Source organism: Corvus kubaryi, unplaced genomic scaffold (assembly GCF_017639235.1).
Source record: "Corvus kubaryi isolate FWS band 111438036 unplaced genomic scaffold, C.kubaryi_AGA036_p1.0 137, whole genome shotgun sequence".
NCBI lineage: Eukaryota > Metazoa > Chordata > Aves > Passeriformes > Corvidae > Corvus > Corvus kubaryi.
Window position 1 is genome coordinate 4,561,032 of NW_024580671.1, and position 17,118 is coordinate 4,578,149.

Genomic DNA, 17,118 nt, shown 5'->3' on the forward strand with positions numbered 1-17,118 from the left:
GGCTATCAACAGCTTTAACTACTATAATAACTCCTATAAAATAATACTTGTATGCTAGATCACAACAGACACTGGCTGAAATCAATTTTCAGCAACACAGGCATCTTTTAGCAACTTAATACTTCAAGATGAATGAGGCCAAAAAATATTTACATTTAAAACACTGTACATTTCCTGTGTATGAAAAAGAAGATTCTTCAGGCTTAACATAGCACAGAAAATATCCACTGTAGGTTAAAATAATGGATTAAATACTGGTTTTAGATACTGGTGCATATAAATTAATTCAGTGACTTAATTAAATTAATTAAAAAAAATAAAACCTTTATTTTCTCCCCACTGTTTAAAACACTGTAAAAATTTAGAGTGGTATTTGAAATCCCTGCCTGTCAGCTGAGACCTGCTTAATGATTTGTAAATATCCATACTTGGTAAAGAAACGGTGGTCCATTGATAATACAGAACAAGTGTACTCACTAATGACATCACCATGTCATGGGGTCATCTCCACCTGTTTGTAACCCATATAGCAAAGTTGTAACTTTTTGACCTATTTACCTTCACTGACATTTGAAAACCTATTAGTCAAAAGGCTTAGAGAAATCAAGGTCTCTGAAGGGCTTGGAGGTATGTTAATCCCTGACAATCACACCTGCTTTGGCAACTGTAATAACTGATTGTCTATGCAGCTTGGCTGATGGCTTTCGGGTGCTCCTTTCACTAGGAAGAAGGTCAGCTGGGTGACAAGGGGCTAGTTCCTGCCTGTGTGGCATTCCCATTTGTTTCAGAAGGTTATTTGGTAGTAAAAAAATTCTGACTCCAGCAAATGACCCATTTATAATTTGCTTGAACCATGGGACAGTGATGGGGGTCCTTCAGAACAAACAAGCAGGTAGAAAAATACCCTAAAATATCTTACCCAAGGAAGAATGTAATTCTGCAGCTCCAGTTATATCAGGCAAATTATCGCCAGATACACTTGTAAACATTACTGGGGAAGCTGTCTGAATGCTGGAAAACATTTCAGCTGAACCTTCATATAAATCATTGTCTGCTTCCATTGAATTCCAAGTGGGAGAAGGAGGTCTGATACTTTCATTTATTGCATATGGTTCCAAAGTATCAATCAGATACTAAAAATTAGACATATAAAAAGAAATCACAAACCTAGTCATCAGTAAATTACATAATTTAATTTATATATAATATAGAAATAATGCTTGTATATTTGTGTATGCATATACATACTATATAAATGTTGGCATACAAACATTATTGATCATTAGAATAATTTAAAATTATAATCTTTATCATAAAAATGCTCAGCTTCCAGTCGCCTACAACTTTTTATTCTGGTTGTTGTTTAATCAAACACCCCTTTTTAAAAAAAACTCTTAAAATATCTATTTTATATTAAGGTGGCAATTTAAGAGTAAAGCCTTTAATTTAAAAGCTATATCCTTGGAGCAATATTGAATAGATACACATTTGAACTTGGGAGATTCTGTTTGTGCTAACTACATTCTGAAAGAAGGCAGCAGGCATTGAAAACAAGAGGACTTCAGATGGCCCTTCCTGTCCCTCAAGAAAAGGATTAGCAGGTTGACTAGATCTCTGAGAGGGAATAAGAGGAGAGGGAGAAAACCTGAAACTGACGAAATAAAAGGGAGAGGAAAAAAAAGGGTGTGTATATGTGAAAAGGGAGAGTGAAAGGGAGGTAAGTTATACAGGGGACTGTAAGACAGAGGAGGCAAAGAACAAATGTTGGAAAAGGATGGCAGTAGATGTAAGTGGAGCAAGAACAACAAAGAGAGGAGAAACAAAAGCAGAAAAGAGAGAGGCCAGAGTATAGGTACAAAATGGTGTGTTAACACCAGATCTTCATGCCCCTTCAAAATCTGGGACCAAATCCAGGACTCTGGTGTCTCTGAATTGTTCTGCTGTCATGTGAAACACTCCCCACTCACACATATGGCCCATCTCATTGCCAGAAAGAGATGCTTTTACAGTGATGTAACTAAGACACATTAGTTCTTTCCCTATGGACCCTGGGTAAAGAGAGGGCAAAGCCACTTTTTTTACTCCTTTAACTGAGGGTGCATTAGCCAAAGGCACAGACAGAGCATCAATCTCAGCTAAGTACCAAGAGGCAAAAACTGTGTATGACTCATCTTCACCAGCATTTTATAGCAAAATTTAAGTCACATGGAAATACCTTTTGCTTGTGAGGATTTTCCTCATATAAGACAACAGCTTTTTATTGCTACTGTTTGTGGAGTACCATTAGAACTGTGGGTCTGCCAGTTCAAGTCCTATAGATGCTCTAAGCTTAGGTCAATGGGGTTCTAAATAAAGCAAGGTGATTTGTATTGGTTTTTAATTAGAAAATTACATTCAATAAATTACAATAAAGCAGCAATGATGCTGCACTAGGAACTCAAAAATTAGGAAATTCCATCACTAAAACGTTTTTGTGCAGACTACTTTAATTTTTTGTGTCTGGACTATGATACAATCTTTAATTACAGAGTTATATACTTTCCTTTTCCAAGGATGCCTGCCTGGTTTAATGAATGGATCCTTATCCTAATTTTTTTTCCCGTTACTCCTTATTTAATGTACTCCAGGGCTCTATTTGATGCTTATCATTCAACTTGAAAGTGAATTCCTTCCTTGAGCTCTACATCATAAACTTAGATTCCAATTCAGATCCAGTGAAAGATGTCACTGTCTGAAAAAATAAGGAACTATACTGGCTTTAGGCACCTGTATTTAAAATTCAGCCCAAAAAGCCCTGCCTCAGAAAGAATTCAATCCTGAGCTGAAAGTTTGCTAGGGGTCTACAGTTCTGTGTTGCATACTCAGAGCTGCTCCTCTAAGCATGTAAAGCACATCAGCACCCAAAATCCAGAAGCTAGACTGATTGACAGCGTAAGTCCCCTAAGAGATATGATCCCATAGATGTGCACACATATCCTCAGTATGCAACCACAGCATGGAGTTCAGCATGTAGTATCACACACGTGAAATTAAGGATACAAAAGGAGCCAGAAAGTCTAGGCCTGTCTGCCTTGCTAGTAGAACACTTAACCAGCCTTTGGACACTTCTGCTGAATTCACAGGGTTCCTACCTGCATCTTCTAGAGGTTTGACTGAGTGGCCGTGTATCAATCTTGGCACCTAAATCTTTACTCTTATAGTCTGGCCACCCTATGCTGCAAAGAATTCAAGGACTCAGAAGGACAAGACTGTGGGCTATGGCTTTCTGCCTTCAGTATCATTCTGCCAGAATGATTTATTTTTTCATGTTGTGGAAACAGCATTATTGGAATTCTTTTGAAAGCCAGGCAGAGAAAGAGAGTGGACTGAGGAAGGTGGTTTTTAAAAACATTAACAATTCCTCTGTGGGAGCTAGTTCCACATTCTGTAAATGTCAGATAAGGCAGAGAGCAAATTTAATCTAACAAAAAATCCATATTAAAAAAAAAAGAAGAGAATACCTTATTTTTATCTCCAAGAATAGTGTTTTCCAGAGTGACGAGTGTTTCCTGCACATGTACTTTAACTCTGTACTGGGTAATGATTCCATTTGGTTGTTGTGGTTTCCTCCAAACAATTTTTATATATGTGGCTTCCACTTCTGATAATTGTAAATCTGACACAGCACCTGGGACTAAATATTCAAGAAGAAATTTGATTTCCTTAAACACTGGTGATTATTACAAGGTTTTTCAGCACTGTATGTATGCAAAGTACAATAGACAAACAAATTTCACATCCTTATCTTTTGATTTGACCCTGTGCAGGGTAGAGACTTACTTCACATGTTTTCTTAGCAAACAAGCTACAGTTCTAAAAATATGCACACTTTTTTTTTAACACATAAAACGTGTATGAATATGATCAGAGACTAAGATTATGTAAACCAGGATAGTTCTACTGAAGTCTACTTGATTGGAATCAAGCAGACCTTTGATATTTTCCTATATTGAATCTTATGTACACTTGAAAATTAAAGGTTAGCTCTAAAAACATCAAAGCCATACAAGAATGAAGTAAAAAGCTGGGGGGAAAAAAATTAACATGATACAGCTTGTTAATTTCCCTTTTACAACAGGTTTATATAATTTTATTTAGGTTGATGTAATTTTATTTATATTATATAGATCATTTATATATATAATTATGTGTAATTATAGATATAAAATCTATATCTATATAAATAACAGATATAAATTATATAGTTCATATAATGTCTTCATTAAACATTCAGTCTTAATTATATTGTCATATCCATAGGACCACCAGAGATAAAATACATTTACATTCAATAGACTGATATTCAGATTTGATACAAAAAGAAATACTTTTTTTTCTAATACACTTCAGTAAAAGACAATTTTGAAATTCCTTGCATAAGGAGGATTTTTAGATTTGGCATTAAAATAAGACACTCTATGTTAAGCTAAAAGAACCCCAAACCCAGCAAAGTTCCCTTTGGCTTCTGACAGTGCATTTCAACACAAGATGAGAATGACTGTAGTCAGGCAGGCCATCTCTGCAAATTGTCTCTGAGAGTTGCCAAAAGCATATCAATAAGGAAAGAGTACAATAAATAAAGATAGGTTTTCCTCCCAGTGTTACACCTTGACAAGAAATATTTCCAGCAATCAGTGAGGCAGAGATTTTCTAAATTTGTGTTCTGTGGCATAAATGTAATACAGAAATAAGCATCTTGTAACTGCCTCTCTATTACACACCAAATCTCAATTTTTCCTCCTTGCATCCTCAAATGCTGACCAAGAATCCCGCACAATCTCACATACACATAAGATAAAACTGCATTTCTATGCAGCCAAGGACTCTAACCTGGAGAGTTGACTATTTGGGACCACAGGTCCCAAACCACGGAACTGAGGGCTCGGGGGCAGAACCAACCACTTCACTGCACCAGGACAAGACCTCGATGTTGGGTCAATCCCAGAGCCACGGTCGCTAGTAAGGGTGGCTCCATCAGAGACGGGGATGGGGCCTTGGATTTGCTGAGAATTAGTCAAATGAGAGGTTTAATAAGGAACGTGGGGGCTGAAAGAAACAGTCGCGGGCATCTGCGCTGGTCTTTCTTTTCCTCTTGCTGCCATCTAACGGGGGATAGGGGGTCCTGCAACTTAATTACTACATCTGAAAATAACTCCTCTCATTTAGAAAGAAACATTTCTTCCGCAATCTCTGAAGGCTTATGATAGCGGACAAATGTACTGACAGAGTATGAATTTGACAAAAACAAAGAATAAATGACATAGTAATCTTCGGCCGACTTATTTTCTTTAGGATTTTTAATCTATTTTTTTATCTCTTGCAGTGCTCTCATACCCATTCTCTCTTTTGCAAAGTACCTTAAAGGCTCTAAAGGGAAAACTGAAACCCTTTATCACATCCAGTTCATTTACTTTACCTCTCTATGCTTACTTACCGTCTGCAGGAGTGAAAACTGTAAGGTTGGTCTTTGGCCCCACCCCAGCACTTGTCTCAGCACCGACATACACATCATATGTTGTAAACGGCACGAGGTTACTAAACGCAAACTTCTGGTCTTTTGTACTGTTATCCAGAATGTGACCTGGAATTAAAAACAAAGAGGTTCTAGCTCAAAAATAGAAACAGTCCATGGCTGCTTTCCAGCATGATGAACAAATGAAAAGCCACATTAGTTTGGGGAAAAGCTAATTGGGAATCAACTTCAGTGCAATAATGCTGAGTAAATGGGGAATAAAACAACCAACCAACCAACCAAGCCACTTCAAGGAGGTATGAGTTTCAAGAGAAGGAGATTTTTGAAAAATGTTTCTATTGCTTTTCCTGTGTGGTCCCATAAAAACGGAATAGAATACAGCTTATGTCTTACATAAGTACAGGCAATTCTATAATTGCTTTATCTATACATGTCTGAGTTTAAAAAAATTGCAAAAACTTCGTAACAGACTTAAGGAGTTGATTGCATACTGCATGAGAATGAAAACTCTCCAGAAATCTTTAACAGAAAGAGAAAAGAGTAAAGGTAAATACAGAATGATTTGGATATATAAGCACAGTAATTCAGATCTGCTTAGCCTATCATCTCCTGAAAGAGTGAGGAGAAGTTAGTTTTCTCCATTCTTAAGAACAACTAACGTGAATTTAATTTTATACTCTTCCTTGTGATGGACTGATTTTTCCCTTAAAAGTAATCTACAAACCATTAAAATATGTAATAGTAAAAAGGGATACATAACTGCTTTTGAATATTCATTTTTGATTGTCAGGCACAGAAGAATGTAAGTGTAAGGAAATAACCACAAAAAAATCAATAGAAATGTTAACATCAACTCTGACTTACCAGATGGTCCATACAGCTCAACTCTGTAACTAAACTTCCCTGTTACCATGGTTGGTGGGTCCCATATTACTGAGAAAGACTTTGCTGTAATGTTGCTCTTGGCAAAATTCTGTGGTGGGTCTTCTGGAACTTAAACAACATTAGAAAAAGTCTTTGAACATACAATACTTTATATTAGGATGTCCGAGAACCCCATATCAGACAATTCATTTTACACATAAACATGAAATATTTTGAAGAGAAGTTATAAAAGCATATCTCATTAAAATTACTTAATTTCTGTTTTAAGGTAATTGTCAGGAAAGGTATCAAGAGAGCTGATAGTACGCAAATAATCCCTAGGAGACAAAGGTGAAAAATAATCTGGAAATTAGCCCTGAAATCAGAAGAAGAGACACTGACCAAAATTCCATAGACAGGGCAGCAAACTAAGGCTATTGAAATTCCATCAAAGGAATTCACATGAACATATCTAGGAGGCAACGAAATTTCTTTTCATCTGGACAGTGCTATCTATTTTGTTTGTGTGAAAGGGAACCAAGTAACATCAAACCATGTCAAACAAAAGAATGATGTACCAGCAAACAGAAAGCCAGAAAAACATTTCTCTGGAATGCCTTTTTGGTATAGCTCTATTAGCAGTGTTGCCGTTATAAAAGTCCTGCTCCTTGACCTTTGTTTCCAATTCTAACTTCTCAATTCATTGCAAGTAATCAAAAATCAACTCCACCTAGTCCTTAAAGATTTCTTCAGCACTGAACAACTTTCTGCAATAGGTCCAGATTGGGAATGTAAATACAGGACTTTTCTTTATATTGCTTATTTGTCTACAAAGGTAAAGAAGCATTAAGTGCATTACTATGTACACAATACACATACTTTTAGAATACTATGCCTGACAGCTTTTCCCTTCATCTTTGTTTTTAATTCTTCTGCCATTATGCTATTAATTACAGTTCTTAAATTGTCCTCAGTTTTCCATAAGATTTGATCTGTCCTGAGCATAACTTTGGTATCTTTGACTCCTAACAATAACTGAACTCCCATTCACTGTACATTATTAGATACATTAATACATATATATTTTCCATTAATTCCATCAGATAAAATTAAGTAATCATGCAAATACAAAAGCATGATGCAGATAAAGACAGATTAGGACTGAAGTATCTTGCAGCAGAAAATCAAACCTCTATTTTGAAGTTTTTCACATAAATCTGAGACCCTTACTGCCATTTGAAAGCAGCGTGTATTTTATGTACCTGATTCTGGTGTCCGGACAATCGCACTGTCAATGTATCCTGCTTCAGTGGTGACTGCAGAGACCTCAAAAAGATAGGTGGTGTATGGCCTGAGGTTAGTTACAGCAAAGCTAATTGGTTCACTCCAAACAGAGCTCATTTGACTTGGTGCTTCTGTGCTTTCTTTCACTGTAGACTGTGAAAGAACTGTGGATTTCCCAAAAGTAGTTGAAGGGGTGGTAGTACTCCACAAAAATGATTCACTCTTATCCTAGAAATAAAAAATAGGAAACATAAAAAGCTGCATCTGTAACCTATATTTGTAAATATGTGTAGATGAAAAAAAGACCATCTTTGAGACAATTACCCTAAATTGGTTCTCCTTTTTATACTTCAATTTCCAGATTTAGGTGGACGTTGCTAGTACATCCTATTAGTGACAGTATTATAGTTTCCTGCCTTATTCAAAAAGATCCCAAATCTGACTGAACAGAAGCATCTCTCTTGGATTCATTTATTTATTCCCAGTTTCTATTTTCAGCATTCAGTCTCTCTTGAAAAAAAGTTCCCTAGTGAGGTCCTTTTGCATCACCTGTATGTTCTATGTGTGTATGTGCATACACAGGTATAGCATACACATATTCATGTATCATGGATAAAACCAGACAGAAGTTTCTTAATCCGCAGTGTCAGGAGACAACTCTGAAAAATTGCTAGGCATTATGGTGACCAATGCTGATGGTTCAGTAGGTGGCAGCCTGTCTTCTCAGTGCTGAATTAAATCAGCCTGGTGTCAGGAACCTTTGTAATGCCTAACATGATCTTCCAAATAAAATCTGAAAACAAAGTTATGATGATTTTTGTCATTTAAAACTTCACTTTTCATCACAGCACTAAGCGTAGGAAATTGGGGAAAAAAAAATAAAAGGAAAAAGGTTTGGTTACTTGACATTTTGACATTTGGGTAATTGCAAAGCTGTGCTCAAAGTAAGAAAGAAAAAGAGAAAAAAATTCTAGAAGAGAGAATTTTCTTCAAGAAATTCCAGAAGGTTACAATGGTTACAGGTCTGAATTCAATGATAAGAACAATTCAGGCTACAACTATATTTTTGAAAATCACTCTGCTAATCATGTTTGGTTTTTATTTTGGTATGAGAAGTATTTTAAAAATATTGAAATAAGATACACAGAATAAAGCATACTTTTAAAATACAAAAAGCATTGTCATACTATATAGAAAATTAGATGTTAACAATAATATATGTCTGCACTGACCAAAACAAACCCTGTAAGTTCTTGGTTCTTTCTAATTGAATAGTATATAAAACAAAAAAATAAAAACTGAAAGCTGAAAAAAATAGAAGTTTTCTATTTCATTATTTTCTGTTAAAAGGATGCCAAATTTAACCTTTCTTAGCATTTTCACTTTGATTAAACTGAGCGTTTCAAGCAAAAGTGTTCCATTTAAACTATTTTGAACAGAAAGGTTTTTCTTCATTCATTTTATCCTGTTTTGAGACTAAGTAAGTAAGGTTTTTGGAATTTTTCTGAAAATAAAGCCTCCACATTTTTATGTCTCAAATTTTAAATGTAAAACTACATTTTGTGGATTGAGTCTATTACTAATTTAAAAGGTTTATAGCACTTACATTACATTCTGGTAACCTCCCAGACAGAAGGTCCTCTACTTTAACCAAGACATCTTTCACTACAATTCCATTTCTTGCATGTTTCACACTAATCTTGAAACTAGTTATCTTTCCATTTGGTTGCCGAGGGAGAAACCAGATCAGATTTACAGCTGAAGAATTTAAGGCTTCAACTGTGAGATTCACTACTTTACCTGGAGCTTGAAAACAAAACAAACAAAAGCAGTGAGATAAACTTTTCTTCTCAGCACTGAAAAATAACAATTTTTTTTTTTTTGTAATGCTATTTCTAACTTCCAAATTCTGAAGCAAAAACATAAAAAATCATTCACAAACACATGTAAAGAAGCTGATATACAACCAGCTCTTTTTCAATCTAGTTTAAGTGAGAAATACAATTAGTTCAATCTCATAGTATATATAGTAACTGGTTTGGTCAAATTAAAAATATTCTTCTTAAAAGTGAGTTATCTACTCTTCCAGAAGCAGAAAAATTTTGTCCATTTTTTTCTGGTTAAGAGCATCTGACAACACTGTGTGATTTATTTCACTTTACCTGTGTCATCTTTTCAGCTGCACATAGATTTTTGGTAGCTTTAAGTAACTCAATTAAATTGGAACGCTCACAATTATTGCATATACTGTGCTCTTTGTACCAGTGACAGTTTCTGTGGCCTTTTGTCAGAACATCAGTATTAATCACAGCACAAAGGAATGAGATGCAACATCTAAATCGTATTTTACATGCTATTTTACATGCTGAACTCTCCTGTGTCTCCCTCTTAGTCCTGCCTACACATGGCACAGTCAGCAGCAGGTCCCGCAATAGCTGCCTTAGTACTAAGGAGAAAAAGCTTTTCACACTCTCTTAAAAAATAAAGCATTCCACATTTACAGACCTTCCACAGGTGATTTGTGACAGCTCCTCCAAGCCTCATATTTAGCTCTTTCAGTCTTGCTAAGTGTTTTCCAGATCTTTCACCTTCTTTCCCCTCCTCTCAAACCACCACCTTTATATTTAAATAATTTTAACTTCTGGCTAACTTTCTTACTTTAAATTTCCCATCTTTATGTTGATTAAAATGTTTGGCTTTCTTTAGACATCAAAGCAAGAATTAGAACAAAAAAAGTTGAGAAGGTAAAAGTATAAATGCTATACCAATGACACATAAGTCACCTACAATTTGAAAAAACCTTCCAATTACATTTATAGTAAGGCACTTTAGGTTTAATGAAAATGCAGACAGAAATGCCTCCAAAACTAAAAAGCTTACATTCTCACATGGGTATATGCCAGTGTTGTACTCTGTCAAACATGAGTAAATAATAAAGCTCACAGAAATAAGGTTTTTTACCAGCAATAATGCACAAATAGTGAAGAATAATGATTTCACATAGATCCACGCTGCAAGTTTACTACTCCTCCTTATATTGGGCTCATAAATTATTACGTTATTTTACAAATCTCCGGCAGAGTGATGATTTTCTGCCATTAATTGAGATATCTCACTCTGCAGTTTGCGTACAAACAGAAATCAGCCTAACACAGATGGACAGTCTGCCCTGGCAGCACGAGCTCTGTACTCCATTGAGACTGGTTCACACTGGCACAACTGGACTGGTGCCAGCTCTTCAGCCAGGGCACAACTGCTCCTGGAGCATGAGCGAAATCACAAACACTAAATTAGTAAAGATTGTGCAAACTCAGACTATGTTGTTTAGTCTTCAAAACCACCAACTCAAATTTTCATTTCAGACCTTTTTTTTTTACCTTCAGAATTAATACATAAAAATTTAATAAAATACATTCTGTCCTGAGCTTCTTAGAACCCATCACTAAACAAATACAGATCAATTTAAGTAGGCAATGGCAGAGATGATTCCACAGCAAAATCTCTCTCCTAGAACTGCTGCAGGAAACAGCAGACAGATCCACTTGATAGGTATCTCTGCTCTGCTGTGACTTACTTTCTGGAAGCTGCCTACCTAGAAACTGGCATAGGAAAACTCCAAGAGAAATTACTTTGTGTACATAAATGCCCCTATGGGCACATCTTAAAGGCTGCTGTTAACAAATAGAAAAAAATGAACCTTTGTCATTGACAGAATAAGAATAAGGATTTTGTTCTAAATGCATTGGAATTTGCTCAAGTATGAAATTTGCCATGGATAATTTATTTGAATGAATTAGAGCAGCTTTAATCGAAATAATTAACAGCTTTATTAGATTTACCACTTTCCGCAGTCTGAAAAAGGAAAGGATCACTAAACACTCCAACACCAGCACTGTTCTCAGCAGCAACCTACAGAAAAAAAGGAAAGAATCCACATTAGAAAATCTACAGTATATACAGCTTCAGGGAAAATGAAAATCCTAAGGATACACAGAGATACAGCTTTTAGCTTTTAAACTATAAATATGCAAATGAACATGCCCTTTTTAGTTGAGTTTATACTCAATGTTTAAGTGTAAAAAAATAAAACTGAAAAAGTATGTAACAGCATAAGAAATTGAGAAAAGCACACGTGAATATCCACACATCAAAAGAGGATCCCTAATTTATGAGCCCTTATTTTATGCAAAAACCAACAGCAAGAATAACATCAGTAACACTTCTTTTTCCTACTACAATACACTTAAACCAGATTCTGCATTCCTATTTTACTTAGTGTAACTTATAAGAGTAAAAAGGAGAAAAAGTTCCCTTTTATTTCTCTGTCTCCTGAAGGCTAGCAAGAGCAGGTCAACCTTCCTCAAGGCAGAAACCCAAGGAAAGCATGTCTTTCTGCAGAAAGGCAATAGGTCAGGGGACTGTAAATGCACTTCAGTGCTCATGATCACGGCACAGTCTTCCCACAGAAAAGCAGTACATCAAGACTTTGGTAGAATTTATGGAGATAAACAAAACAACAATGCCATTTGCTCTGCAATATAGGATTTGGTGACAATTCAACTCAGCAATGGGCCATGGCATACAACAGTTACAAAGAAAAAGGAACACGGTCTAACTTCTTATTTTGAAAAGAAGTAAAAGGGGCAACAAAAGGTAAACATGAGCAAAATTCCAACTGTGTTGATGAGAGGTGTGTGAAAGAAGAAGCAAAGGGAAAAGCTCTCCAGCACGGTTATAGCTGGCAATATTAGGCAGCAATTGTGTGGCTGTGGGGCTTAGGGAGCTGACAGTGCAGACTGCGGGGAACGCAGGGTGAGAAGGGGTAGGTGCGCAAAACTAAGTGTGGATCACTGTAGAAGTGACAGACAGCCCACAGAGGATAAAAAAGGGCAAAAGAAAGCAGAAGGCCTCAGGAGAGAAAGGGAAACTTTTTCTGATCACTTCTTGGCACTAAAACGTGCATTTTTCAAAGACTGTAAATATTAAACAAAGGACAAAGCTACAGCAGACAAACACAGCAAAGAAATACAAGGTAGCATTGAAGAATTCATCAAGGATGTCAAGAACCTGTGTCAGTGGCTATCTCCTTCTTAAACCATACAAACACATGCACATCCACCTCATGACTACAGCCAACCCTACCTACTTATGCTTCACAGGGACAATGACTTGAAACATCCTTAGGCATTGATGAACTCTACAGTAATTGCAATAGCTGAGGAAATTGACTGGAGATCTTCAGGGGGTTGACATGCAGTCAGGAAATTCTGACAGTACTTAAATTACACTATACAAATCTGAAACTATGCCCTCACCTAAACATTGGTTTTTAATACCTCATCACAAGGTAGGTATTGTAGAAAGAATTCAGAAACAAAAACTAGCATTAAGATAGACATGGAAACTCCTTCCTCATATGTACAGTTTCAAGGCAACTGAATGGAATGAAGCAAATCAACACATAATTTCAGTTAATTCTTGGTATTGAAAAGAGTAACCTCTCCAAGGTTCTTATGAAAGCGTAAGGCAGGCAATGAATTGCTTGGCAAATTTTGCCGAAAGAATAGCAGTTACTTTCTGTCCACCTGAAGTCATCTGTTGCTGAAGAGTTCAGAGACGGATCAGGAGTTCCTAATCTCAATGCAAATAAGTTCCATGTCTAGACTACATGCTTTTCTGGATCTGGCTGAGATGATTTAGTAATCTGCATGTAATATGCAAAGCACACCAGTCATTTGAAAGATTAAATCTCAATGAAGATAAGGAAGGATTTAGATGTTTCCAAAAATTCTACCCTTTGCTTTTTATGTTTTACCACACAATGCCATGTGTCAATACAAATATCAGTAGAAGAAGGTACATTTCAGAACAAGTTTGACTGGAATATTTTTAAGTAGATTTAAAAAACACTACTGTAAACAAATATCTTGTTAATATATTTTGTTATATGGCAACAGTAAATAACATCGTCCTTCAGAAAACTCTACAGTAACCTACTATAAATTCACACAATTTACAATAAATCAGAATTCAAAATACTAAGAGGCATTTGTAAGGCTTTTACCATAATTTCGTAAGTTGTTCCAGGGTTAAGACTGGTGAGAAGAACTTCCAAACTATCTGGCTTTGTTGTGACCTGTGTATAAGCTGTTTGCATCCATGGGCAGACTTCTTTATATTTAACAACATAGGAGACAATTCTCCCATTTGGATAGAGTGGTGTGTTCCATGACAGCAGAATCCCAGCAGAGCCCACTCTTTCACCTGCAAGGAACACAGGGGGCCCAGGATCTAAAAAAAAAAAAAATTAAAAAATTAAAGATATATTTATACACACACACAAGCACACACAAGTAAAACAATTTTTAATTAAGAATCATCATAGTGAAGACACAGTCACAGATTTTATAGGGAAATGAAATCATCTGCCAGCATAAACCCATAAAACTACTGAAAACTGATGTATTTTTGAAAAAAAGCTTTTTTTCTGGAAATAGTCCTGTTAAAAATTATTAAGTTAATTTTGGAACACCAAAAACATTCTTCTATAAGAATATAAAAAATGTATTGCTCAAGATCTTTGTTGAAAAAACAGAGTTTAATGCCAGTTTAATATCTGACATATTCTAGCACTCAATTAAAGGGCATTCTCTTAAAATGCACATCTGCTTTGGCTACATTTTTTTTTGGAAATAGCTCAGAACACTTCTTTATGTACCACTATAGATATAAATCAGAGTCTGGATATTATTACATGACACAATAGCAAATTTTTCAAAAGCTTGTAAATTCTTAAGGTCTCATACAATGCTTCAGATTCAGTATATTTTTAAATGGTTAATGATGAAAAATTTTAATGACTGTTCAAAACTGATTATAGTTTCTTGAACATTAGTGTGCACATAATAAACATAAAAAAGCATAATTTCAAAAATAGAAGAAATTTCATCGGTCATTTTTAACTCACTTGTCACATTTGTTGTCACAGTTCTACTCGCAGGTGAACTATAGACTGAGGAAGAAACTGCAGAAACTGTAACATTGTATGTTGTTCCAGGAATAGTATAGGAAAAATCAGCCTGAAACAGAACGTAGTTATTTCAGCCTTTTACCAAGAACCACAAAAATGACCCCTCCCCCAAAAAATCCCAAAACAAACAAACAAACAGAAAAAACCCTACAAAACAAAGCACAAAAAAAACACAGAAAAGTTTGAGCAATTCATTACTAAAAATAGTTGTTTACATTTTAGCTACAGTACAATATTTTGCTGTCAACTACCCTTCATATGATGTGTAAAACATTCAAAATTAAAGAACAACAAAATTAACTATTAATTTTATCCCAGAGTCCCCTATCAGTATATCTATAGAGGTTTTTCTCTATTATCATTATCAAAGTAAATATGCAGCATTAAAAAATTCCTTTTTGAGAGAATGAACAAAAAAGCAACCTGAAAAGCAAGTTTTTGAACCTTAAACTAACCCATCCCTTGCAGTAAACATAATTAAAGTTATTTAGCAAGAAATTATATAAAATACCTGTATCTTTGCGGTTCCAATGAAAAACAAAAGCAAAACAACCAGAACAACCATTATTTCTGTTAATATTATATTTTCCAGACAGCAGAATCAAAAAGTGTTCCTATATCTTTTTGATGGCTTAGGAGTGAAATGTTGCCTGCATTAATGATTTAAGCAGAGATCTTCCTGGCAAGTACACAATTAATGAGTCTGTACTACTCAATAGCTCTGCCCTTCCCTTGTTAAACTATTCATGAACCCTTGGATGACTGTCTGCATCCTTCTAGTAGACTTTAAAAAAACAGTAAGTTCACTACCTGTTGTTAGGTAACAAACTGTGAATGCTGAAATTTGCTCCCATCCCACCAAATTTTCATTAATACTTTTGTATTCATAAATGCATTAAAACATCTAAGGAGGAAAGCTTGAATTTCTCATCAGCACAGTGCATAAGGAAAAGCCGGCCCTGCAAGTCCTAGAATAAAAGCACATACTTGATACTCCCTAACTCCAAGATCTAGGATAACAACAGAAGCATGGTCAGGAATAAGATCCACATGAAATCTGTCTACAAGTCCATAAGGTAGTCTCCAATACAGTGAAAAATAATATGATGAAACATTGAAGAATTTAAGTCCTTCTGGCTTTGCAGGTTCTGAAAGAGAATTGTAGAATAGAAGACATTAACTTAAATAACTCCCTATAAAATATATTAGTAGTTACAACTGAATATAAAAGCATCCAAGAAGAGTTTACTTTCTATATGAAAGTTTAGTCTGGACATGGCAGCATGTGATCCTACAGTTGCTATGCTACCTCTGGGTCTTGGGTGAGAGTCTCCCAACTCTGCTGAGATCCCCACTCACAGAGAGCAAGCTCAAGTGTCTCTATACAGTGTTCAGTTAGCAATAAAATCTCTGCACAGTCCTGGGGTTTCTGCTGTCCTCAACCTTAAAGTTAGCACTACTGCTGACATAACTACTGCTACAGTTGAAATTCAAGATATAGCTGGTGCTTGTTCTGCTGGTAGCCACAGGTTTGGTAACTCTTTTATACATTTCATATATTTGGAATCCCAGTAATGCCATGAACTCTAGTCAGTTAAGTACCCAAAATTTGAGTGGTCTACTCCTTTTATTAAAGCCAAATTTCCACCTGCTCATGTCACAACATCTCATTTTATTCTGCTTTTAAATGCACCTTTAAATGTGTGTTATTCACTGTAAGCCTAATAATTAACAAGATTTTAAATTCTTCAGTAGGTCATTAAAATGTTGTCTACATATAAGACTGCGTATTTGTTCACCTGTGCAGTCTCTAGCCACGTGCATCTGTCTCCTTTCCACTTTAGAACGCATGTGCAACTATCAGCTTTCCCCTTGCTCATGTCTCAGAGCAAGCCCTGTCAGTGATGCTCTTTGTCTCATTTCAGATTCACCCTTGCACTCAGACCTCTTTCTGCCTTTCTAACACAGTTCTTCAGACTAAATCTTCCACTACTGTTTATACATTAGTATCGTACTGTGCAGTCTGAGTAACATATAGGTTCAGCTCTGAAAGACTTCTATTTCTTTCTTATTTGCTGTAAATCTGCTAAGATTATATATCTTTCATGAACTATTTACACTATATTTAGGCTATTCAAAGCTGAAGAATTGTTTCAAACAGTTTACTCTGGTTCTGCCATCAAATAACCTGAAATATTAATATATCCATATATTAACTTTAGATTTTACATTCCATCCATATTTTTCTCATATGTAGGATTTTTAACTCATGGTTTTATTTTTACATTAACAGAAAAAAAAAATATTAATAATATATATGGAGGTGTGCAAGTTTAACCTAGAGCAGAGGTTCTTCCTTTTAGTATACTCATAGATTTTGAGTCCTACTGCTCTCATCGCTCCTATTATTTGCATGGATCTCAACTTC

The 17,118-nt window shown here is 35.5% G+C and overlaps 1 protein-coding gene across 1 annotated transcript in view; it reads right to left on the reverse strand.

Moving 5' to 3' along the window:
• The window catches only part of PTPRQ (protein tyrosine phosphatase receptor type Q), a 124,509-nt gene that overhangs the window by 84,786 nt on the left and 22,605 nt on the right, over positions 1-17,118 (reverse strand). Inside the window, exons 17-26 of the mRNA XM_042017676.1 lie at positions 15,678-15,838; positions 14,628-14,739; positions 13,725-13,951; positions 11,500-11,569; positions 9,267-9,466; positions 7,639-7,888; positions 6,377-6,505; positions 5,474-5,620; positions 3,501-3,673; positions 920-1,133 (exon numbers count right to left, since the gene is read on the reverse strand). Coding sequence (XP_041873610.1) covers positions 920-1,133; positions 3,501-3,673; positions 5,474-5,620; positions 6,377-6,505; positions 7,639-7,888; positions 9,267-9,466; positions 11,500-11,569; positions 13,725-13,951; positions 14,628-14,739; positions 15,678-15,838 — 1,683 coding nt within the window. The remainder of the gene's footprint in view (positions 1-919; positions 1,134-3,500; positions 3,674-5,473; positions 5,621-6,376; positions 6,506-7,638; positions 7,889-9,266; positions 9,467-11,499; positions 11,570-13,724; positions 13,952-14,627; positions 14,740-15,677; positions 15,839-17,118) is intronic.